The sequence below is a fragment of the Tasmannia lanceolata genome, unplaced genomic scaffold (assembly GCF_043159265.1).
Source record: "Tasmannia lanceolata isolate RefF3 unplaced genomic scaffold, GAP_Taslan_0.1 ptg000013l, whole genome shotgun sequence".
Lineage (NCBI taxonomy): Eukaryota > Viridiplantae > Streptophyta > Magnoliopsida > Canellales > Winteraceae > Tasmannia > Tasmannia lanceolata.
Genome location: NW_027518690.1, coordinates 16,219,623 through 16,245,710, shown reverse-complemented (window position 1 = coordinate 16,245,710; position 26,088 = coordinate 16,219,623). Strand labels below are relative to the sequence as shown.

At 39.1% G+C, this 26,088-nt stretch overlaps 1 protein-coding gene and 1 long non-coding RNA gene across 2 annotated transcripts; one reads left to right on the top strand and one right to left on the bottom strand.

The window, feature by feature from the left end:
- Positions 1 to 1,450: 1,450 nt before the first annotated feature.
- LOC143890857 (uncharacterized) lies at positions 1,451 to 13,120 on the top strand. The gene is made up of 3 exons (XR_013255265.1): positions 1,451 to 1,559; positions 12,770 to 12,824; positions 12,907 to 13,120. It is a non-coding gene; the product is annotated as an uncharacterized LOC143890857 (long non-coding RNA).
- An 8,798-nt stretch (positions 13,121 to 21,918) lies between these two features.
- LOC143889886 (ACT domain-containing protein ACR4-like) lies at positions 21,919 to 25,445 on the bottom strand. Its single transcript, XM_077394277.1, has 7 exons — positions 25,286 to 25,445; positions 25,057 to 25,102; positions 24,809 to 24,923; positions 24,657 to 24,724; positions 23,188 to 23,790; positions 22,788 to 22,892; positions 21,919 to 22,509 (listed from the first exon to the last, which is right to left on the bottom strand). The coding sequence occupies exons 1-7, from the start codon at positions 25,357 to 25,359 to the stop codon at positions 22,165 to 22,167; spliced, it is 1,356 nt and encodes a 451-aa protein (XP_077250392.1). The 5' UTR covers positions 25,360 to 25,445; the 3' UTR covers positions 21,919 to 22,164.
- Between the last annotated feature and the right edge of the window lie 643 nt (positions 25,446 to 26,088).

Sequence of the window (26,088 nt, the reverse complement as noted above, 5' to 3'; positions counted from 1 at the left end):
TCCGCTCTTTTCTTTGGGGTTGTATGGAACCCAATATTGCTACTTCCTTGATGTACCTTCAGTCCTTGAAAGAAATTTGGGAGCAGACGGCTATGATGTATTCTGGGGTGGATAATTTGACACGTATATGTGATCGTTTTTCAGAATGGTCTAAACTTTAGCGAGGAGACAAGCCGGTGGGAACCCATTATAGTGATTACCTTGCGCTATGTGAAGGGCATGATTTATTGTTGCCCTTTACCATTGATCCCGTCGTTCTTAAAAAGCATCACGAAGAGTTACAAGTTGTTCGGTTTCTGGATTCATTGGGGCTTGACTATCTCCAACTCCGAGAACAAATCGTCAGTTCTAGTTCGATTCCCACCCTTGCAGATGTCTTCTCTTAGGTTCAACTTATGAGAGTAGTTCGGCATAGTGACCCTATGGTGGATGGGTCTGCTCATTTGACATATGCTGGGACTGATCGTGGATGTGGTAGTGGTTGTTTTAGACCTGTTCGTGGTTGTGGCCGTGAGTTAGGGGGAGGCCGAGATGGTGGAGGTTGTGGACGTGGGTCTAGTTATTGTACTCACTGTCGTATGGATGGACATAGTGTTGAGTATTGCTATGATTTACATTCTGAGCTTCCTGCGAGTGCTTCTGCTGCCGATTCTGATAGTTTTTCCTCCTATGCTGCTCCATCTGTGACTCCTGACACCATGGTAGTCCCTCTTGGAGAATATGATGAACTTGTGCATCTTAGGGACAAAGGGAAGCAGCCAGCTGCCACGTTTGCACATAAAGGTAGCCCCTCATGTTTTCTCTTTGGTACTTCTTTTGGATCATAGCTCATTGATTCAGGAGCATCCCACCATATTGCAGGTAATCCTAACCAAGGTTTCAAATTTCAGTTTTGGAATGCGTTTCAGTCCTCTTCGAAACCGAAATTCTAGCTGAAATTTTGAAATTTCGGCCAAAATCCTACAAAATAAAATTACGTCTATTTTATCTCCTATAAAATTTAGACCAAAATTATCGAAATTTCAGCTGAAATTTTGGGATTAAATAATTATCAAAATCCAGATTTTTTGGGTGAAATCCCTTCAATTTCGGACGAAATTTCGGCCGAAATAAACGACGATTTCAACTATTATTGATTTCGATTTCGTTCTCGACTGAAACCCGAAATTTCGGATTTTGGTCGAAACTTTAAACCATGATCCTAACATTCTCTCTTCCTTCCAGTCATTTCTTTTAATTTCCTTCTATGGGCCCTCGTACTGTTACTTTAGCTGATGGAACTATATCCCCTATATCTGAGATGAGTGTAGTCTCCACCTCAACGGTTCTTTAATTGTCTTCTATTCTTGATATCCCATCTTTTCCTTTTAACTTGTTATCTGCTAGCCAATTAACTAAATCTCTAAATTGTTCTTTTTTCCTTTTTTTTTCTTCCTATTGTGTTTTTCAGGGCATGAAGACTGGGACAAGGATTGGCTTGGGTCGTGAGATTGTCTCTATTACCTTGAGCATACCGGAGCTGGTGTCGTACTTCGCACTTCAGTTGATGCCTATCAGTGGTATTGTCGTTTTGGACACCCACCTGCTGACATGCTTAGGAAAACTTCTTTTTGTTTTAGATTCGGTTCCGTCTTTTCATTGCGAGTCATGTGATTTGGGAAAATACCATCGTGTGTCCTTCCCTTCTCGAATCAGTAGTCGAGTGTCTCGTCCTTTTGAACTTATACATTCTGATGTTTGGGGTCCTTCTAGAACTACTTCATTAAATGGCTTTAAATATTTTATCATATTTATTGGTGATTATTCTCGTACCACTTGGTTGTTTTTACTTAAAAATCGATCTCAAGTCTTTAATGCCTTTCATAATTTTTATTTTGAAGTGGTTAACCAGTTTAAATGTTCCATTAATTGTTTACGCACTGATAATGCTAAGGAATATTTCTCTGTGGATAATGGAGTTCATGATTTTCTTGCATCTCGTGGTATTATTCATCAGTTGTCATATGCATATACGTCGCAACAGAATGGTATTGCTGAAAGGAAAATTCACTACCTACTTGATATGACTCGCACCATTATGTTTCAGATGAAAGTTCCTAAGATTCATTGGGGAGATGCAGCTCTTACAGCATGCTACCCAGGGAACCGTCTTCCTTCCTCTATTTTATATGGGAAAATACCATTTTTTTCGTCATGTATCCTTTAGGACATCTGTTTCCATTAGTGCCACGTGTCTTTGGTTGTACGTGCTTTGTTCAGAATTTGTCTCTTGGTCTTGACAAGTTGGAGCCTAGGGCAGAGAAGTGTATCTTTGTAGGTTACTCTCGTATCCAAAAAGGTTGAAGTGTTTATAGTCCATATTTGTCTCTGCAGATGTCACATTTTTTGAGGACCAACCGTATTCGACTGATTCTTCTCCTTTATCCGTTGACATACCCAGTATGCCAGTTCCTATCATGATGGGTCCTCCTTTGCCTCCTCTACCTATATCTATAGCTGTCCCTGACGCCGCAACAGGTCCTACAGGGAAAACTACTGAGTCTGAAGTGCAAACTTATACTCGGGGATATCGAAAGGTTGTTTTTCCTACGAATGAGACAACATCTCCGCCCACTCCTACGAATGAGGCACCATCTCAGCCAACTGATCCTGTTTTGCAGTCAGATTGTCCTCCTTCAGATATTTGCTCTCCTACTCGAGATTCACCCATTGCAACCCGTACTTGATCTCGTACTGTTGCACATCCCATTTAAAAGTTTGTTTCTTATGAGCATCTTTAACCATCTTTTTGTTCATTTGTTCATAGCATGTCTTCGGTTACTTTGCCTAAATTAGTTACAAACGCTCTAAATCATCCTGGGTGGCGGGCTGCCATGGATGCAAAGATGTCTACACTTCCCTCAAATAAAATGACGCAGTTGGTTCCTCTCACTTCTGGAGCACGATCTGTTAGGTGTCATTGGGTCTTTGTCATAGTATCATCCAAATGTAGAGCGTCTCAAAGCTCGCCTTGTTGCTAAAGGGTACGCTCAAACATTTGGCGTCGACTATCAGGAGATATTTTCTCCTGCCGTCAAAATTTCTTCAGTACGGGTATTGATCTCTCTAGTTATTAATCGTGGATGGCCTCCGCAGCTTGATGTAAAGAATGCCTTCCTCCACGGTGATATTTTTGAGGAAGTTTATATGGAGCAACCTCCTGGGTATGTTGCTGGGTATGTTGCTCAGGAGGGATGTGCTCCTCAGTATGCCGTCTTCAAAAGGTGATTTATGGTCTGAAGCAATCACCGAGGGCTTGGTTTGGAAGGTTTAGTACTGCGGTTTTGCATTTTGGGTTGAAGTAGTGTGCCGCCAATCATTCCGTGTTCAGTCACAAGTCTGCAGCTGGATATATCCTTCTGATAGTGTATGTCGATGACATTGTAATTACAGGAGATGACAGATCTAGGATACAAAATTTGAAATCCTTTCTCCAAGGGGAATTTCCCACTAAAGCTTTCGGTCAACTCAAATATTTCCTTGGTATTGAGGTAGCATGCTCACGTCATGGCCTTTCTTTGTCACAAAGAAAATATGTGTTAGACATTTTAGAAGAGACTGGATCAATGGGGTGAAACCTCCAGCTACTCTTATGGATCCAGATGTTAAACTTTTTCCTGATCAGGGTGAGTTGCTGAATGATCCTAGTTGATACAGAAGACTGGTTGGTAAGTTGATCAATCCGACTGTCACCCAACCAGATATTTTATTTGCAGTGGGTATGGTTAGTCGCTTTATGGGTGTGAAACAACCAGTTGCTCCAAAAGCTTAAGCTTATGGAGAAAGGCGCTATTTATTCTTTTATACTGTAACACTCCCCCTCACGTGTGGCCCCTCTTTCTTTGGGTTGGCCTACACGTGGCACATGTGGCCCCACTTGTGGGTTGACCATTGCATGCATGTGGATTTTTGACATCTAGGAGGTTTGAACTCAGGACCTTTGAGCTGATACCATGTGAAACAACCAATTATTACTCCAAAAGATTAAGCTGATGGAAAAGGCATAATTTATTCTTTTATACTTTAACAATGAGTTCTCTACGTACTTCCCACCCGGCAGCTATCATTCAGATCATTAAATATTTGAAGGGTACTCTAGGTAAAGGCTTTTTGTTTTAGAAAATATGGACATGAAAAGGTAGAAGAATTCATTGATGCAGACTGGGCGCGATCTCCTGCGGACAGAAGATCAATTACTGGATATTGCACGTTTGTAGGAGGTAATTTGGTGCAAGGTTGCCAGAGCGGGAATCGAAAGCGGGAATCGAAGGCTCCCAGGCTTAGTTGTAAATTCCGTTTCGGTCGCCATTTCGTTTTGGCCACCGAAATGAAATTTCGGTGGGATTTTTGTCATTTCGGTGCATTTCGGTCGAATTTTTCGTTCACACAAAAAATATATTAAAAAATATGAGAAAAATTCAAAAAAATATAAAATCAATAGAAAAAGATGAAAAACTAATAAATAGTCCAAAATATGTGTCCTAAAAGGCATATTCATTACTTAAACATATAAAGTCTTGCACAAGTCCAACTGATAGTCTGATACATAGAAAAAAAAAGAAAAAAAAAGAAAAAAAGAGATACATGAAAGTGAAACATAGACAATAGCTAGTAGCAACAACTCTCAGTCATCATAACCCAGATGATCATACTCAATGTCTTCTTCGTCGTCGTCGTCGCCGTCGCCGCTGTCTGGACCACCAGTAGGGACATCTTCTTCAAGAGGCATGAGAAAGTCGTCGTCGTCGTCCCCGGCCCCAACCACAGCAGTAGGTGCTTCAAGACTTTCCCACCCAATGTCTTTCGGCGTGAATATGACATCTTCTTCTTCTGCAACCCAATCCATCATGACATCCAGATGGTCTATGCTCAAAGGGTCACTAGTGGTAGATGATTTCCTCAACAAGTCCCTGAAAAGGAAAACATTAAGTTTAATGTCAAAGGTTAAACTTAAAAGCTTAAAGTGATGAGGTTAGAGTTGAAAACATTATATTACGTTGTATACCTTTCTTGAAACTTAAGATTGTAATGGACAAACACCAAGTCATCTAATCTCTGGTGCTCCAACCTATTTCTCTTTGCAGAGTGAATGTGTTCGAAGGTGCTCCAATCCCTTTCACACCCAGTCGCACTGCAGGTCTGACTGAGGATTCTGATCACAAAGGTCTGTAATTCTTCCACGTCACCTCCAAATTGTTTCCACCATGCAACTGGAAAGTAACAAATAATAAAACATTATTTGTTGAGAAACTGAAAGTTAAAATGAATTATACTTAATTAAACAAACAACTCAAATATACCTGGTCCCAACTTCGTTCGGTTGCAGATTGCAAGCTTCATTCCAAACATACCCTTAGCCTCTCGATAATCCTCAATCTGATTGGTGATGAGGTCTTGTGTACCTTCATCAGGTACCAGTCGAGTGATGCATGCCAACAAGCCTCTGGTTACTTCACTGTGCCTAGAGAAGGTAGGAGTGAAAAAGAGAGCAGGGTTAAGAAAATATCCTGCTGCATGGAGGGGATTGTGGAGTTGCCTATCCCATCTTTGGTCGATGATCCTCCTGATGGGATTGTAATATGATTTTCTCTTCAACCTCTCCTTGATGTTCTCTTTGGCCTTATCCATGGCCTCATATAGGTAACCCATCGCCGGTTTGTCCTGCCGATCTACCTAACACAGCACTCTTACTAAAGGCTCGCTGATGTTTTGAATGTACTTGCATTGGTCCCAAAAAGATTTATCCAACACAGTACTAACTACCCCTTCACTCAGTGGGTGTTGGACAAATCTACTAGAACTATACTCATCAGACACAAACATCTGCTGAAGTGCTTTCCGATTCAACACCAGACTTTGTATGCTAATGAAATTTGTAGCAAATCTGGTTGCAGCAGGGTGGCACAACTCCTTCCCACCTGTGAACTTCTTCCTCATCAAATTCAAGAAGCTTCCATGGTTGTAGATGAACTTTGTAATCGTCCGAGCCCTCTCAATTGTGGTTGCTATGTGAGGAAATACAGTCGGTTTGCACAGATGCTCCAAGATGAGATCTAAGCAATGAGCTGCGCACGGAGTCCAGAAGAATGTACCAAACGCGGCTTCTAGTCTTTTCCCAGCAGCTTTGTAACTTGGCTCACTGTCAGTTACAAATTGCATCACATATTCCGGATTCACCTCTCCGACAATCTTTGCAAAGATATTGTATAATTCATCGGCATTCTTCACTATGCCAGACGCATCAACGGATTTGAGGAATATGACTCCTTTAGGGCAGTACACCAAAAAGTTGATTAGGGAACGTTGTTTGGTGTCTGTCCATCCATCTGCCATAATGCTACAGCCAGTGTATCTCCATGACATCTTAATCTCCTCCAAGTAGTTGTTTACCTCATCCACTGTATTCTTCAAAATGGGACCCCTTAAAGCATGATAAGTAGGTACCTTATAACCCGAACCCACGGCATTCACAGCATCAAACATAGGTTGCCAGAAAGGTGAATTAGCAACGTTGAAAGGGAGATTGGCATCGTAGCAAAGCATGCCAACCGCCATGTCTGCTCTATCTATTGTTTCTTTAGTAGCCAAAGCACTTTTAATGCTTGGCTGGGCTTCAGGAGTTGTTCGTGGTGCAAAGAAATTCCTGATCCCTCCTGTGATTCTCTTCTTCTTCCTTTTTGTACCACTCGGTCCTACAAGAACTTCCTTACCTCTTCGTTGAGAGACTTGAGGCAATTGTATGCCAATGTCTTCTTCATCCTGCTCTTCTTCTTCGTCTGGTGTGCCATAAAAACCTCAACCTCTGCTTTGGATAGGCTCATCCTAGCCCTTTCTTTTTTCTTTGCATCTAAAAGTTGCTTCATTCGATATTTTACATCTTCAGTCACTTTTTTGCATGATGCTACTTCACCAGGAACAACCGCTAAATGTTCTTTCAAGCGGGTTATACCTCCACCCGATATGACTTTGCCACAGAATATGCAAGTTACTTTATTTTTTTGACCTGGAACCAATGTACCGTAAGACCATGCCGGGTCATTCGATCTAGCGGGTGCCGAACCAATAGAGGATGCTCCTGCAGAAGGTCCCGAGCCCGACCCACTCATTTTGAAATGAAGTAGAAGAAGGGGAAAAATGAATTAGAAGAAAGAAAATTGAAACAAATTACAAAAAAATGAAGTAGAAGGGGACAAATGAAGTAAAAAATAAAAGAAAGGAAATTGAAAGAAATAAAGAGAACCTTGAGGTTGAACTTGAGTTGAAGAGAAGAAGAAAAAATTAGCCTTCACTCACTTGAAATAAGCCTTTGGAAATAGTTCTTGACTTCTTGTAGTGGTAAGTTGAATGTATGCCTTCCCTTTGCTCCAAAATAGACTTGGATTGAGTTGAAGAAGAGGGTAGACTTGTAGGAAATTTAATAGAATAGATAATGTAAGTGAAAGTAGAGAAAGGAGAGAAAGAAAGAAAATCACTTATGTGAAGGTGGAGGATTAGAAGATAGGGAAAAGGCTATTTATAGAGTTTTTATTTGATTGTGCATTTAAAAATGACTAAAATACCCTCCCAACAGCTATAAACGGTCACATTTTGAGGTTAAAATGGTCAAAAACCAAAAAGAACCGTTCCAGAGGCATTGTCGTAAATTCCACAAAATCCAGTCAAACTAGCCGTTATTTTGAATTTCGGACCAAATTCAAAATTTCGTCCATTTCGTTCGAAATCCGGAATTTCGGTCAATTTCGAACGAAATGACCGAAATTTCGGACGAAACGAAATTTTGCAGATTTCGTTTCGTTTTCGTTCCAAAACGAAATGTTTCGTCCATTTCGGACGAAACAAAACGAAATTTATAACTATGCTCTCAGGGAAAATCCTGCTCAAGGTTGCCAGAGCGGGAATCTAAAGCGGGAATTGAAAGCGGGAATCGAAGGCTCTTAGGGAAGAATCCTACTTCCTTGATTTGGTGTCATGAAGAAGTAAAAAGCAAGATGTTGTTTCTAAGTCGAGTGCCGAGGCTGAGTATAGGGCTATGTCCTATACGAGTGGGGAGCTAATCTAGCTTCGCTCCTTATCAGAGATTGGATTCTCATCGACATTTCCAGCACAATTGTATTGTTATAATAGGGCTTCAATTCGTATTGCAATAAATCTGGTATTCCATTAGCGAACCGGGCATATTGAGGTCACTTCATTCGTCATCGAATTCAGAGTGGTGAAATTTATACAGTGTTCACTCGATCTGCAGATCAACTTTTAGACATGTTTACCAAACCATTAGGGTGTGTAAAATTGAAGGATTCTTGTAACAAGCTTGGAATGTACGATATTTACATTCCAGCTTGAGGGGGAGTGTCAGAAGCAATAAGGTTATTGTTGTCATTATATAGTATATCACAATATATATATATATATATATATATATATATATATATATTGAAATCGTGTGTGTTGGGGGGGGGGGAGAACTAATTCGTCCTCTCCTATTCACGCCTCCCTTCTCCATCTCTCTCTCTCTCTCTCTCTCTCTCTCTCTCTCTCTCTCTCTCACGTAGACCAACAGTTCTATTGAATGACATTCATGTAAAATTATACGAATTATATATATATATATATATATATATATATATATATATATGAGGAAAAGGATTGTACGCTCGAGTGTACCAAGCTTATGGTACGCTCAAGTGCCCAATCACATGTGGGCCCACTTTGTTAGGATGATCCAAAGCATTCATTTGAAAGGCCCTTACATAGATGGGGTGTGTACCAAAAATCAGCTCCATAGGATTATCCTAACCCATCCATTTGTGGAGGTCAAAATGGACAGACACTGTTTGTCCACAAATATGCCCATTTTTGCCCTCCACTTTTGGAGGGGCTAGGATGATTCAATGGTGCTGATTTTTGGTACACACCCTATCTATGATAGGGCCTTGCAAATGAATGCTTTGGTTCACCACAAAAAATGTGAGACCAATGTGATTGGGCACTTGAGCGTACCATAAGCTTGGTACGCTCGAGCGTACAATCCTTTTCCTCTCTCTCTCTCTCTCTATATATATATATATATATAGAGAGAGAGAGAGAGATCGAGAGAGAGAGAGAACCAGAGCGACCCGAATTTGCACTCCAAATCGACCCACGGCTCCAATTTGTGAACCAACTTAGGCTACCCTCATTGTATTGTGTACCGGGCTACCATCGTACCCTGTACTCGTTTCCGTACCGCATTCCATATAATATTGACACGATCGAATGAAGGACCAGTACTTCGCTCTGATAGCAAACTAATTGAGGATGAATCTATGGAAGGGGTTATTTCTGCTGATTTTAACCATGAATTGAAGAGTTTATCGCTCGTTCTTGAAGGCGTTTGAGTGTCAAAGATATTGGGAAACATGTATGATTTAAGAATCTGGGAAAATATATTTGAAAATAAGGGTGAAAAGGATGGTAAAAATTAGGGTTCTGGTCCTAAAATTTGTGATTAAATTGGAAAATATTTCTACTAGGTTTATGATAGATTTTGAATGGTGCGAACGTATGCTAGGAAGGTACATGCAAGGGTTTTAGGCAAGATTAAGGGACACTGGATTTAGGTTGAAATAGGATGGGTAAAACAAAAAGAAAAATTAGAGTTTTGAGGGTTTTTTGGCAAGGAGAAAGAATATTTTTGGTTCCCGGACAGATTGTCTTTGTAGAGGAAACTAGGAAAAGAAGAGATAAAATAGGAGAAAATATTGATTTCAACTACTGAAAAAACAAGATACTTATCTCTTGGAATCACGCCAAGAGTTTTCTTGGCATCTCACCAAAGATGACGAAAATTATGCTAGAATCACACTAGCAATCTCGAGGCTTCGCACCTTATGAATGATCAGGGCATCACACCTTTGGATGAAGGCTTCACACCCACAATTTTGCAAAGTAGCAAAGAACCATCATTTTCATTTATTGATTCTATCATGGATAAAAGAAAAGTTCTATGAGGCTTACAATATATAAAAAGAAGACGAGAAATAGAAATATATAAAACCATAAACAAAAACCCAACACTTTTGGACTAAAATACTCTCTAATGACTCAAAAACTTTCGTCCCACTTGAAATTTCCGTAATACATTTGTGGAGCCTATTTAAAATCCTCATAATTGAAAGAAACCAGTGATATTGGTGGGAAAAGACCATGATACCCTTCCTATAACTTAAGGGGCTTAAAGGGCACCTAAAATATACCTAAAAATTAAAATATGAGTCCTATGATGGTCCCCATCAATATGCTTAGTGGAACTTTATAGTATTATTCAATCTTAGTCCGAACATGATTAAAATCTTCACTAATTGCATGTCACACATGCATTATAATCTAATTAATCAATTTTGCTAAAAGATAACCTAAGAGGCTTGTGGACATTAGTATAGAACGACTTTTTGTCGGGGATTGGTGCCCACCACTTTCCATCCATTAGTAGCTGAAGATTTATCCGTTGAGATCAAGGTTACACTTGGGTCCTTGTCCATAACCCAGGGAGTGACTCTTCAAAGAATAGTTGGGTAATTCTAATTCTGAATCCCTCAGCCAAAAAGAAGAGCAGCCCTACAGTGCTTGTTTCTAAGTTTGGATGATCTGAACCATCCATATGGTGGGTTCGCTACCACTGATGGTAGTATGGTACAATACACAACTCACTCTGTTTAGAGTTTAGACAATCCGAAATGTCAATCGATATACCTCTTCCATTGACTCTGTTTGTTTTTAATTTTATGTTTGTAGACCATTGATCCAGCTGATCGGATGGTTTGATCATTGTCATTTTTGTAACATGGACCATCCATGGTAGGGCCCACCAAATGGACGATCCAGATCATCCAGTGATAAATGGTCAGTCACATGCAAAGTGGTAGGCAGTGTAAACAAACATTTTCAAACAAATTTGTCCTTAATTATAAATCTGATAGGTTGGGATTATAATGTAATTGTCTTTTTTTTTTTGAATGATGATTATTATGTAATTGTTTATTAAAATTTATTGACAAGATTGGGAGTTTCTAGCCTTAATGTATGGGGTTCAAGGATTGGTGAGGGACTATTGAGAATTATTCTAAAATACATTGGCTTTCTTTATGATAACTGGTATAGATTTCGTGATAAAATCATTACTTTAAAAAAGGCATAAATAGTTTTACCGTAAACGAAGGCATAAATGGGCAACAATTTCTTTATATCATGTTATCCTCTCAGATTTTACTCTATATTTCAATTTTGAAATGTTAAAGTCATTAAATGTATTTCAGTGTTCTGGTTCTTGTGCCAAGTCATTTGCTCAAGAAAATACAAAACGCAAGGTGGTTTCTACCACTTGACAAGCATCCCCTGGCTTAAAACTGCTGGTATCTAAAACTGTTGATGCACCCATGTCAGGTTCTTCTAGAAACATGATTGAGATTGGTATCTAAAACTGTTGCTGCACCATGTCAGGTTCTTCTAGAAACACACAGAACTCATGAAAATCCACTCCCTTTTGTTTCTTTCTTCACTAACAGAAAGACTTTTGCTCTTTTGGCTTCACTTGCTTGCTCCCAAATAACATGACTAAGGTAGCTTTGTTTAGTATCCTTTATACATTTACCAGATCTGGTATTGGCTTTATCGGAATGGAGAGCAAACAAAGATGATGGTTGCACACCATAAATGCTATTTCTTAATGAATATGTTTTATGATTTTGCCTTAACATATGATAGTAGTTAGCCTCTGTTTACACTGAGAATACTTCACAGAAAATACACGAGTCCTGAATGCATTTTCATTTGGCATTAGTTACTAATCTCATGACTGACACCAAGTAATACAACTCTGTGTCCTGACAATTCAGTTAATGCTTGCCAATCTTTTAATTTTGAAAAGTTAAATGCCAAAGTCATTAGATGTGTCTCAGTGTTCTGGTACTTGTGCCAAATCATTTGCTCAAGAAAATACAAAACTCAAGGTGGTTGCTAGGATAGACAAGCATCCCTGGGCCTAAAACCGTTGTTATCTAAAACTTTTGCTGCACCCATGTCAGATTCTTCTAGAAACAAAGAGAATTGATGAAAATCCACACTCCTTTTGCTCTTATGACATCACTGGCTTGCTCCCAAACAACATGACCAATATGGCTTTGTTTAGTATACTTTGCACGTTTGCCAGATCTTGTGTTGGCTCTATCAGAATGAAGAGCAAACAAAGAGGATGAATACACAACAATGACAACATGCGTACTAGTCCTTAATGGATATGTTTATGATTGGGAAATGATATCAGCACAACCATGTTTTGATATTTGCACTAACCCATCTTGTGTTTTATTATTTAAAGAGCTGTCAAAGGTCATTACAATTCCCAAAAAGGCTTTCACACGTCAATTAAAAAAGAAAAGACAAGCTAGGTCTGTGCAATTATTAGAACATGGTTTTGCTGATATTCCCTTATTGTGTTTTTATCATTTGATAATAGTTAGCCTCTGATTACACTGAGAATACTTCACAGAAAATTGAGGAGCCAAAAATGCATTTTGATTTGACATTAGTCACTAATCTCATGACTGAAACCTATGAGACCTTCCCTTCTGTTCCTTTTTTAACTAAGGTTCCAACTACAACTCCATGTCTTGACAGTTCAGTGAATGCGTGGCGATAAACAAACATCGAGATCCATCTCTTAATAATCTGCGAATATTCTTTATGATTTCAGGGAACCGGTGGTATAAGTATATGTGGCCGTACATTTAAAGATGAGAACTTCAAGCGTAAGTTAATCTCTATCATATTCACCTATTTCTGTATCAGTTTACGTAATGCATTTGATCCTGAACTGCTGAATTTTTACAGTGGCTCATGTGGGGCCCGGAGTTCTAGTACGGCGAATGCGGGACCCAACACCAACGGAAGCCAATTTTTCATTTGCACTGTCAAGGTAACCAACTCTATCCATACTATTTTTAAGAACTGGATTTTTATTTATTGGATTTGGATCCTAGCATTTAATTCATTTTTGTAGCTTGTTTAGATGTACTATGATGTCAGATTTCAATCCACTTTTGTGCACCCTTTTAGTTTGTAGAAGGAATACCCATGAAGAAACCCCAAATTTTAGCTGAAAAATGCACCTCCATTTTCAAATACTCAAATGTTGTGAAAATTGTTAGAAACACCCCAGTTTTTTTAAAGTATGACCCAAAGAATGGTCCTCTAGCAAGGTCAATCTCTGAATCAAAAACCGAGTTCTTTTGTGACTCTATTCTTACTAGCAAGCGCTTACATGGGACACACACAAGTGTATTATTACTCTTCAGCAAATAAAATTTAGTTCAATTCTAGTAAAAGAGGAACAACCCACTGTAATTAATTGTTTGCATTGATTTTTTTCTAGTGAGGTAAAAAACCAGCCTATCTATATTGGGTGGTTACTACATGTGGATCCAATGCATTGCTTGGTTACTGGACTCCCAACCTGATTGATATCGATTGACTCTGCATTTGAGAGCTGTCTATTTTCGATAATCGCTTCTTCCAAAACTTGGCCCAAGTGGTTTCATAAAAAGAAATTCTTGTAGAACAACCATAGGCATGTGGGAGGACAGAAGCTGACATATTTGCAAGCTGGTTTGGATGTAGACACCTTTGCTGGACAGAGGCACGTCATGTTTGGACCATAGTCAGCAAACTCTAACATTCCAAGCAATATATTTAAAAGTGCCCAAAGGAGTGTGGACATGCGTGTCGTGCCGTGCACTGCACGTGTCAGGAATTAATTCAAAGAGTCGCTAAATCATAGCAATTAAAAAGAAAAGACAGGCTACGCTTATTAAAACATAGTAGTGCCAATATCAGTAGCCTTTTTTTATAAATCTTTTTTAGTTCTAACCCACTATAGAGAGGGATTGTATCAAAATGATGTGGGCATAGAGACATACAAAGACTGAAATTCTCAATTGGAGATCAACTATGAAGGTCATGAATGCAGGGCCGTCCTGGTCTTTGTGGTGTTCTGTCTCTGTTTTACTATATTTGACCATCTAGGTCTTGGGGCTTTGTCGTCTTATAATAAATTTCTTCACCGTTAAAAAAAAAAGTCCCAGAGTTGCCAATTTAGTTCTGTATTATTTGAGAAACTGATATTGACACCTCATTGTTGTGATAGACACATAATTCTCTATCTTGAGCTTCCCTTATTTGGCTGTTACAATTTTCAACTAGCTAAGTTCAGAACAAAAAGGGACGTAGGTATTAAACATGGTTAGGCAGAGAGTTGAGTTGGTGGGAGTAGAGAGAGCATCAGCCATCCTTGATAAAAAGTATTGGAGAAAAATGCCTACTTAAAATTGAATTTTTGTTTTCCTGATTTCTAGGTCTTTTTAATGCTCCCCTCTTTCCCACCTATTCAAGGTTTCTTAAGTATAAAACATAGTTAGGGAGAGACTTGAGATGGTGGGAGTGAGAAATTGAATTTTTGTTGATGGGAGTAGTGAGACCATCAGCAATCCCTTTGTAAAAATAATAGTGAGAAAAAAAAATACCTACTTACAATTGAAATTTTGTTTTCCTGTTTTCTAGGCATTTTTCATTCTACCCTCACTCCCACCTTATTAGACCTGGTAAACGGGTGGGCCGGGCAGGGTTTCACCCAACCAGTACGGGTCCGGGTGGTATGGGCCGGCTCACAAATGACCCGAAATCTTACGGGTCATTATTTTGTGAACCCAGACCCCACCCATATGGGTCGGCTGGACCCGCTGGTCACCCAGTTTTTTTTTTTTGCTGTTTTTATTCCCACACTATAGTATGATCCAAACCATCAATGTGATGGGCCGCAAGGTAAATAGGTTGTGCACAAAAAATCATTTCCATAGGATGGTCCTAGCCCTCTAATCTATGGAGGAATTGCCCTCTAATCTATGGAGGAATTGCATATTATTATTTATGGAAACCTCTATAAATCGGAGGGCTAGGATCATTCTATGGAACTGATTTTTCGGGCACAGCCTATTTACGTTGTGTTCCATCACATGGACCGTTTAGATCATCCTATGATGTGGTCCGTACAGTACTTTCTGAAAAATATGGGACTGTAAGGGCTTACACAATATAAAATATCATTCATTTGGGTTTTTGCGGGCGCCCGTGGGTTTACACAGCCCAACCCAGATTTGACGGGTTGGGCTGAGCCTGGTCAAATTTCACCGGGTCTAGTGACCCAGACATGTAAATTAAGGGCGGGCTGGGTTGACCTGCGGGTCCAGGGCACTTTTTGCCAGGTCTACGTCTTTTACAGCTGCCCCCCCATAAATATTCCATGGAATACTTTTGTAAGATTGCCAATAAAGTCTCAAAGTGAAAACACCAAAAGGGTGGATGAGAAAAAACATAGATATTCTATGGAATATTTTTTCAAGGCTGCCAAAAAAGCCCCAAAAGGGTGGATGAATTTAACAGGTCTTCAATGACAAATGATGCCGTGTTAATAAGATGAATTAGGTGATTATAAGCAAACACTAATTTACATAATCTATCAATGCTTATTTAGTACATCTAACAGTAGATCTGATATTAATAAATTTCATCAACCATAAGAACCCATTTGAAAAGAAAATAATCGCAATTGAAAGGAGATTAAGAAGCATAAAAGAAAAAAGATGACAAATAAAAATGAATAAAACACAGGTTTTTTTTTGGAAAATTTTCAAAGTTCAGGGATTTTTGGAATAAAACAAAGAGGAAGATAGAAACGAAGAGATGCCATGATATAGGCAAGGAGAAAAATTTAAGGAATTTAACCGGGTAGAACTGACCCCTAAAAGCTACCCGTTAGAGAGAGGGTGCCCATTCCCTTATAACCCATCCCCATCTATTTTCACTTATCTGATGTGGGACTATTTGCTTTTGCGTGATACCCCAACAATCTTCACTTATCTGATGTGGGACTATTTGCTTTTGCGTGATACCTCAACAATCTCCCCCTCCACACGGAAGCAATGTGGATAATCTTGCCCCTCCATGCGGGGTTACCACGCCCTGAGCTCTGATACCATTTATAAGGAACTTAACCAGGTAGAACTCACCTCTAAAAGCTAGCCATTAGAGGGAGGGTGCCCATTCCCTTATAATCCCTCCTCATCCATTTCACTTATCCGATGTGGGGCTATTTACTTTTGTGTGGAACCCCAACCAAAAAGAACTCGAAGTGTGTTGGATAAAATGATGGTTCGAAGGAACATAAGAGAGTCTTGAAGTGTAATTATTCTAGTAACACTTGTTGAAGTCAGGCTTTATGCGGCCTATCACGATATCGATTATAATATAGCAATAAGCGAGTTGGGTGACATGAACAAGGCCATTCAAAAAAAAAGTTAAAAGGGTGACATGAATAAGCCACTAGATGTGGACAACAAGAGTTAAATGCACAAGTTGTGGGGATTTAAAAGAGATAATTGGCAATCCGTTAATCTAATCCTCACACACTCAATGCACTCAACCTCAAAAGATGAAACCCGAGAGCAGCCTAACGTAGGTGCGAACCCCTACCTATGTGTCCATTCCCTATGCTTCTCCTCTATCTTTGCACAAGGTATGTAATACCTTTTATAACTTAAGCTTCCTAACTTTCTCTCTCTCAAAATCATCCTAAGTTCTCTCTCCGTACTGCAAGAAGAGTCTTACTCGAATTTCGTGGGAAAAAGACTCCAATTGTAATAATCTCTATCTTGTCTTGTTTTTCTGTCACCCTAAAGATTTTTCATTGGCAGCTACAATTTTTGCCGCCACTTCAAACATCCATTGGCATTTTGAAACCACCAACAACACACATCATCGAATTATCCTGGTCTTGACTCCACCTGAATCGATCAAGATGGCAAATGCACATGTGTAGCTTGCCTTAAGTCAATTCTCAACTAGTTAACTTTGGATACACCTGCATAGTTTGGAAATCCGTCTGAACCAATTGTGAAAGAGACTATGTGTGCACTGTTAGGCTTAGGATCATAGTGTTCAATCTATATATTCCCTGATTATAACAAATTAATAAAAGGATCTACCATGCAAAGTATTAGGATACAAAAGAAAGATTGTGAAACTTACCTCGATCTCTCATGGTGGTGGACCGAACGGGATGATCTTCTACTGCCTTTCTAGTTTGCCTGACCTCTCGTGGGGGAGATCGCCTTATGACAGGTTAGACGACAGCAGAGACCAACCCCTTTACTTATAGATAAAGATCTCCTAGAGTCACACCCACAACAGAACTGTAGTTGACTTAATCTATTTAATCAACGGATACAATTGAATCTAGGGTTACACTAATCATCAATATCTCGTTAGGGATGAGATGCACTGATTACCCTTATACCCTTAACTGATCACTTTGGAAACGGGTAACTCCAGTAATTTCACACTTAATCTCATTCTTCAATCTAGACCGTCGATCTTAGATCAATGATTGCCCACATAAGATCTTAAACGCACATGTCACTCCATTTCGAATCATCCTTCGAGTTATTTGATTATTAACTTTTATTGTGTTCTCCACTAGACGATGCAAACTGTCACACACTTCTGTCCTTTCATTAGAATTATATAGTCACATGTGATTTTTAGGGCTTTACACTCCCTTTTTCTTGCTCCACCGCCAACATATGTGCTAGAGTATTTTCAAAATAAAATATTTAGAAAAGGTTTTACAAAAGAAAAGTACATTTTGTTTGTAAAGTTGGGTGCTTTTGGAAAGAGGTGTAAAAGTGCTTTGGGAAAATAGCCAACGGCTGGTGCTTGGGCGGGTGCAACCTGGTTCATCGGATCGTGGGTAACGACTAGTGGATGATCGGGTGCGATATGGATCGTTGAATTGTATCGCATTGCGTCCCAAAGATCAAGACCCGATTGGGTGAAATCTGCACTATATATCGATGATCTAGTGGTTACGGGGGAGGACGGAGGTTTTACACATACCAACAGTCACTTTAGAATCGATCTGGACTGTAGAAATGCGATTTGGCACGATCTAACTGTTAAATAAGTAGACCTTCATGATCGGATGACACCAAAGGGTGCATTTCAATGTGAAAAGGCACAAATGTATATAAAAAGATAAAAAAAACTTCCCATTTTATGTGGAATCCGAAACTCCAGATTGAGAGAGTGGATTTGAGAAATTCCAAAGCATTTTTTTTACTCTTTAAAAGCCTTTCTAAATTCATTTTTACCCATTTTAAATTTTCTCTCTAGTGTTCTGTCATACTAGAAACACAGACAGTAGTATCTTGCATACTTGTCAAATTCAAAGGGCGATTTGGGGTTTGTTTCCGCTTAGTACAAAGCGTCAATAAACAATTGGCGTAAAAAATACTAGGCTCCATTATATCTTGGAAGCGAATTAGTGGTTCCCTTTCACACTACTAGTGAGGGTGAATATCGTCTCAAGGAAAGTGATTACGCGCCTTGAAGCATCTCATTTTCTTATACATCTCACCAAGATTCATCCCCGACAAATTTTCTCCAACAACATATTCAACACCATTGAATAACTTTCTAGTTGATCCGAGATCTGGGCTAAAATTGAGAACCGATTCTCTATAAAGCTAATTATTGGACTCAAATTTCTATTTAGACATTGTTTGTTTTGGATTTTGAGAACCGATTGTTCTCAAAATCTAAAACAGTCATTGAGGAGGGTTTGAAAATTGATGTGAAAGACACGTGGCATACGTGGTTGGTGCTTGGTGATCGAAACCGTTGATCTGGTAGGCCATGACAAGATCACACATACATGTTGATCCAAACCATTCAGCTGTTGAGTCTACTATGGATTAATTGTTATTTTATTTTCTTTACCTTTCAGTTAAAAACGGTCAAGATTGCCCCGGTGGAGATTTTCTAGGTAAAAGTGCCCCAACAAAGGATCATCAAACAAGTGGGTCCCACATGTACTTTCAATCGGCATCGTTTATAATGAGCAATGATTAGTAGTGTGATTCAGACCATTTACTTGTTTGACTAAAAATAGCAAATCGAATCATAAAAAAATAATTACTATTAATGGGACTGGAACGATGATAAATTCGCACCCACTGCAGGATAATTCGCACCGCTTGAAACGTTAACTGTAGCAGACTTTTAACGCTTTTAAGGAGGGCGAAGTATCTTACAGGGGGTGTGAATTTATCATCACCCATGGCACGGACATCAAAGTGAATAAGTGGGTACTGGTATTATCAAAATAAGGGGATGCGGATATCAGTCCCTACTTTTTTGGCGACTTTTTGGAGTCCCAAAAAGTCCACCGACAGAATCTCACGCGACACCGGAGAGGCGGAAAGAGAGTCTCTTCACGCCGTTTCACAAATACACATGATCAGTCGCTTTCCATCAGAGCTGTTCCTAGCCGTACATCTATGTCCACGTGGCATGATCTGTACCGTAGCAAACGCCGCCAATAAACAAGTGGATCGTGTCGCTTTTGATCTTTTTGCCCTTTTCTTCTGTCAAAAATTAAAAAGAGGCAGAGCCAAGTTGGCCACAGAATCACGTGCCACCGATACTCCAAAATCCAAATCCTCCTCGTAGCACGTGCTGATTCTCTATAACTCTAATCTTGACCCTTCATTTGGTGGGCCCTATCACGTGGATTGATCACAACTGTCTAATCAATGGCTTTCAATTTGACTGGTAAGCCAAAAAAAAAAAACAAAGACTGGGTAGAGAATGCCAAGGATCAATGTTGACAAGTGGGTCCCACATGGTACCATTGATCTTGTGGAACATCCATGGTTTTAAATTTCGGACTTATCCGAAACTGAAATTTCAGCCGAAATCCCAAAAGTTTGGTCGAAATTTGGTACACGCGCTCGAAATACCGTTGTTTTGGGACGAAATTTCGACCGAACAAAATTTCAGTGACTTTGATCAAAACTTTCACAGAAATTACTGAAATTTCGGAAATTTTGACAGAAATTTTATACGTTTCGGCAATTTGGAGTTTCGGTCATTTCGGTTTCAGTCTTGACCGAAATCGGACCGAAATTTCGGATTTCGGTCAAGACCGAGACCATGAGAACATCCTCAAGCAACCCATGTGGTCTTGATCCCATGCGGAATGAAGGGTTCAGATCATGCTTACGCACGTTTTCATTTCCAATTAAAATGACGAAAATGACCTTCTGTGTTTTGTAAGAATGGCTGGCTTGTAAAGGACAAGAATGTCATTTTCCAGGTCAGGATATTTATGTTCACCATGTTCTGACACAGGGCGTTATCTCGTAACCCATCCACTTGGGAGTACAAGTTGGGAAGAGAATCTCTGAGACAGTATATTTTTTCAAATTTACACTGAAACTCAGTGTATACACAATCTCTACCGTCCGTTTATAATGGGTGCACATGTCCACGGAATCAATGGGACAAAAGTTATGGGTAAAAGTGAACAAAAAGAGTTCTTTTAACTGATTGGCACGTGCACCCATTGTGGGTTGAGAGGGGTTATACACTAAGCTTTGGTGTATAGTAATTATGAGGGGTGTGACTATCAAAACAAGGGTGGTGCTTCAATACCATTCATTCAAACAGATTCAAATTATATGATTGTGTTGCAGAAAATTAGGAGAGTAAATTAGGTGAGTTGACCCATCAAAACTCGGTCTCAACTCAACAATTGGTCCAAGTAAAACCTAATTTCTGGGCCCCAGTCATGACTTTTGGGTGCAACTGTCATATCAAGCTGACTCAGAAGGGTTCTTACACCACGTGAATCCAACAACTGATAAAAAGAACATTCCGTTCATGAGGGCCCATGTGAGACCCACCATGAAAGGACTAGAATTTTTTCTTGAAAGCGAAACGAAGATCATCAAAATTCAAACATATTTTTCAAATTAATGAGTTTTTGTCTCAGGAGTAATCCAATTGACCACAAGTAGTCCTCTTTGCGAGAAATTAATTATATGATGTGTGCGGCGGTGTAATCCCGTATTTTTCAGAAAGTACTCGGAGGGTTAGGATCATCCTATGGAAATGATTTTAAGGGCGCAACCTATTTACAATGTGACCCAACAACTGGACGGTTTGCATCATCATATGGAGTGGCCGTACTATATACTTTTTGAAAAAAATACAAGTTTATACGGCCACACATCATATAATTTCTCCGAAGTCAATTCGCTTAATGTCATTAGATGGTGTTCTTGTAAGGTATAGGGTGTTGTTATAAACATGCATATGTTACACCTAACATATGCATGTTTCAAACTTTAATACTATTCTTCAATCAAGTCAGGACCATATGACACAGATTCTTTTGAACGGGCTTAGTACCCGTGTCGGAGAGATGTCGGATTCCAATACTATAGGATTCTCCTTTGACCCTATGTCTTTTATCTTCTTTTTTTCTTAATATTACTTTCCACAACTTTATAATTACGGCATGTTTTTGAGTTTTATACATCAAAATAGTAAGTTCTTATTCGTAAATAGAACGCTATAACCTTGTTTTTCTTATAACCTTACTATTAAAAGGGTGGCCCAATGCACGAGGCTCTCGCCATCGCGGGTCTGGGGGCTAGATGTACAGCCTTACACCCCTGCTTTGCAGAGAGGATGTCTCCATGACTTGAATCCGTGACCACCGGGTCACAATGGAGCAACCTTACCGTTGCGCCAAGGCTCGCCCTCTATAACCTTTTTATTATCCAAAAAAAATTAAACTTTGAGAATTGATTAAAATATCTCGACGAATCCAAGAATCTTTACTTTTGGATTCAGACACTCGTACCAGATAAATTAAAAAAGGTGAAAAACTCCATGGTAGACCATTTCCATGGAAGATAAGATATATAAGCAAACGAGTGACGCAAATTGTAATCACAGCAACCATTAGGTTCTCAGACAATATAAGTCAATTGAATGGTTACTTACATATGGGATTACAGGGCGATTACAGTACATTTAAGGCCTATTGATCCAAGATCGAGGTGAGGTTGAACGGACGATTCAGATATGATCTTACATTGCCATATCTATAACTAAAAGGCCTGCTTGAGCAAGCCTGGTTACAGTAATATTTACAGAAATTAGAAGCATCCATGAAATGTAATGCTGGCCTCAAGAGTAGGATCTTATCAAACCCAAGTTGTAGAGGAACTTCTCTGATCTAGACCTGAAAAGATTACCAAGAGAGAACTTGCCACTTTCTTGTGAGGGGGACTTTGAATATGCATCATCTTTCACATGGAGTATAGTCTCGCCAATTTCATTCCGAACCGCCTCGATTGTTTGGCTGCTGACTGGATTTCCTGCTGCATCTGTGACATAGAACACATTTACCGCTTGTGATCCCCTCGTAGTGACTTCGGCCCGAGTGACTGAGAGCCCGTTTTCTCTAAATATTCGGGTTACATCAGACAGAAGCCCAACTCGATCTTCGCTACAGAGTTCGAGTCTTAATCCCTGAATTATGCACCACACAAAAGTTAGCACCAGCCAATACTGATAAGAAAAGCCAGCGCAAACTACAGCTACTGATGTTGGCACCAATAGCATATTTTAATAATTGCACAAACTCGGCTTGTCATTTCTTGTTTACACAGCTGTCAAAGGATATTACAGTTCCCAAAAAGCTCTAAGAAGCCATTTTAACAAAGAAAAGACAAGCTGAGTTTGTGCAATTATTAGAACATGGTAGTGCCAATATCAGTAGCCTAAACTAATCAGCTAACTGTTTATACCTCTGAAGTTCGCCTTTCGATAGCAGCTTCCAAACAATGAATTAATCGCTCCATCTCTGCTTCGGAATTAACAGGGCAACCGTCTATATGTCTAATGAAGTATTCCTACATTGCATAAATAGAGCAAAAATCACCAAAGACAACATATTAATTCACAGTCATGAATGAGATTAGCATCTGAATTGTAAAAGTTATAACAGATTTTGTCTTGTTCATGATGTTTGCATATGGGAATAACTGAGATAAAAGAATATGTTGGTTATTTGAGATTGAATTCTAAATTCAGTACTTAGGAATTCTGCATTAGCATTTATATTTTAGCTTTAAAATTCCACAATTTTGCTCAAAGTCAGCAACAATAATAAAAATGTAAGCTTATTTATAAGGTAACAAAAGAAACCTGATAAGCTTCTGGTCCTTCAGCGATGACAGTCGCATGGAAGACAACATACTGCATATCTGTTAAAGTGCAGACAGTATCAAAGAGCAGTTTAGGTCTGTCCTTACACCGGACATTCACAACAGAGTACCCTTTGTCGATGCAATTCTCAACCGTCACAAAAGGTTTACTCCGCTCACTTGTAGTCTCTTGCCCATTCAAATTGTTCCTATCATAGTCACGGTCAGCATACATCATTTGATGAAGTCTCCTTTCCGTATGAGTCATACCCATAGAAACAGCTGTCTTAGCACCAAGTTTATCTCTATCCCCTTTCAGTACATAGCGGAGGAGTTGTTTGATCTTAGAAAGACGGTCAGGATCATCAATTGGTGACCCGGTGGTCTCATCGGTAACATAAACTACCGATGCCATTCTTGAATTATGGGTCCAAACCTCTGACGCTACGACATTGCATTTGAGGTCTGCAAGAACAGCGAAAACCTCAGAAAGCAATCCGGGTCGGTCCCTTCCGATCAATTCAATTGTTGTATGTTCAATAGCGGCCTGGACACCCACGGACCTTCTCAAAGATCGGACACCGAATGCTCTTGTAGACAATGACTGCAATAAGGTGTAAAATTAAATTACCTTAGCATAGAGTCGTTTGGTGGGTATTCAAACAAGAAGTAACACACATTCACACAACAACCAAATCTTACACTGCTTCGAGCTCAAGGACAGCCATATTTTTTAATATAGAAACTTCAACATGGCCATTTAAAAAAAGAGAGAAACTTCAACACAAAAAAACAACTACAAATTAAATGGAATCACACTTGGTATTGAATCTCATAAATAAGAAAATGATTATAAGATATTAAATTAGCAACATAAGGCCTCAACCAAATGGTGCTCAAAGATTCGTCATGGATGTTTACATAGCTAAGAAGATTTCATTGCAAGGTGAAAGAACACAAAATCAGCCCAGTCCCAACAACAGAATGCTAAATAAAATTTTAAAAAAGAACAGAGAAAAAAACACAATAGTTAACCCCAAAATCAGCAAAAGAAATTCATAATTCATCTAACTCATTACTTCTATGGGGCTATATACCTCAATGAGAGACACCGTATAGTAAATTAAATTTCTAAGGGCTGGGTTAGCTACTTTGGAAAACCAAATCATAGATTTCATCACTTTGAGAAGACTCGACCCCAACATTTATTAAAGGTCCTCAGCTACCAGAAACAGGGAGCAGTGGTATAATATAAGCCATCTCTGATTGAGGACTAACATCCTCAAGTACTATTACATTAGAATTTCTTATTTTTTCTTTGGTGGTATCTCTCATAAGAACCTTCTAATTTCTGATTATTCTCAGATGGACTGACATCCTTATTTTTTCTTTGGTGGTATCTCTCATAAGAACTTCTTAATTTCTGATGATTCTCAGCAAGTAAAACAAGGGATTAGTACACAGTTTTACCTGTTGAATGCGGTCGATAACTTCGCCATCTGTTACCTTATTGCCATCTTGGTCTATAACATGAAACACTGCAAGAGAGAGAAAATAAAGAATCAACAGAGAGTGAGAGAGAGCACCAATAAAATAAGAACTATGAGAAATCAGAAACCTACCATCCATAAACCATTCTCCATCTGAAGAAATGTAAGCCCTGCTAATGGTAAGGTTCAAATCAGTCAAAACCTGCACAACCTCTAATAAGCTCCCATGCTTATTAGCACTATCAACCTGTAAAATTCAAAAAAAAAAAAAAAAAAAAAGGATTCTTCAGTTACAATATCATAAGAAATGTCCCATAACACAGAACCCAAAAAACCCATAAATTCAAACACCAGAACACACACAATGAATCATAAACTACCTTAACCAGAGTTGCTTTCCTGCTTGAACTATTATCTACAGTAACCCTGCAAAGCCCATCAAACCAAAAAGAAAAACACAAAAAATAAGACCCATGTCACAAAACACTTCAATTTTGAGAATTACAAACAAACAGCCCCAACCCATTTCAAATCAACAAGAACCCAGAAAACCCAGACCATAAAAACAAAACCCAATTCAAGAAAATGAAGGAACAAACAAATAACTACCTTGGTGGGTTCATTCGCATAACAAGCTTTTCATATTCATCATAGACATCTGGAGAACTAGACCAGCAATCCATAGAAAACACACACTTTCTCTCTGTTCTTTTTTCTTTTGTTCTATTTTTTTCTACTGATCTCTCTCTGACTATGTAGAGATATTGGTACCTGTATTGGTATATATGCGCGTGTGTGATGGTGGGGCTGTTTGGCTCTTGAGTTGGTCGAAAGGGGAGGTGGGTTTTGGAGGGACATGGAAAGGAGGATGGGGTGGTCCCCATTCTTGGATTCTAGGGTTAAGGTTTTGTGCCTATTTGTGGGCCATGCTATGATGTGGAATTGGTGTTTGTTGAGATGGTGTTTAGTCCTTTGGTCTCATTGTAGTTTTAGGTGTGTTTAGGCTTTTGGAAGCTCCTTAATCAAATTTAAAATGTGCCCTAATCTAGTATGACTGGTCTTACTGATGGGATCTTTGGCATTTGGAACCTCCATTCTCTGATTTAATATATGCCCAAATCAAGTATGATTAGTCTTAGTGATGGGGTCTTTGGCTTTTGGAAGCTACTTTTGTGATTTAATATATGCCCAAATCTAGTTTGATTAGTCTTAGTGATGGGAACTTTGGGTTTTGGAAGCTACTTTTTGTGATTTAATATGTGCGCTAATCTAGTATGATTAGTCTTAGTGATGGGATCTCTGTTTGTTTCAATCTCTTGTTAGTATGAGTGGAATCTCCATCTAGGCTATATATGGGAATCCATCCTAACTTCCTTTCTGTTCAACCTATAAAATCTAAACTTATCTTCTTC

Bases quoted from the DNA above. Each gene is read 5' to 3' on its own strand.
- LOC143889886 (XM_077394277.1), bottom strand. From the start codon at position 25,359: ATGGATTGCTGGTCTAGTTCTCCAGATGTCTATGATGAATATGAAAAG. The intron at 24,924-25,056 runs GTAGTTTATGAT...TGAATTTTACAG, and splicing joins GGAAAGCAACTCTGGTTAAG to GTTGATAGTGCTAATAAGCA. The intron at 22,510-22,787 runs GTATAAACAGTT...TGCATAATTCAG, and splicing joins TCGAAAGGCGAACTTCAGAG to GGATTAAGACTCGAACTCTG.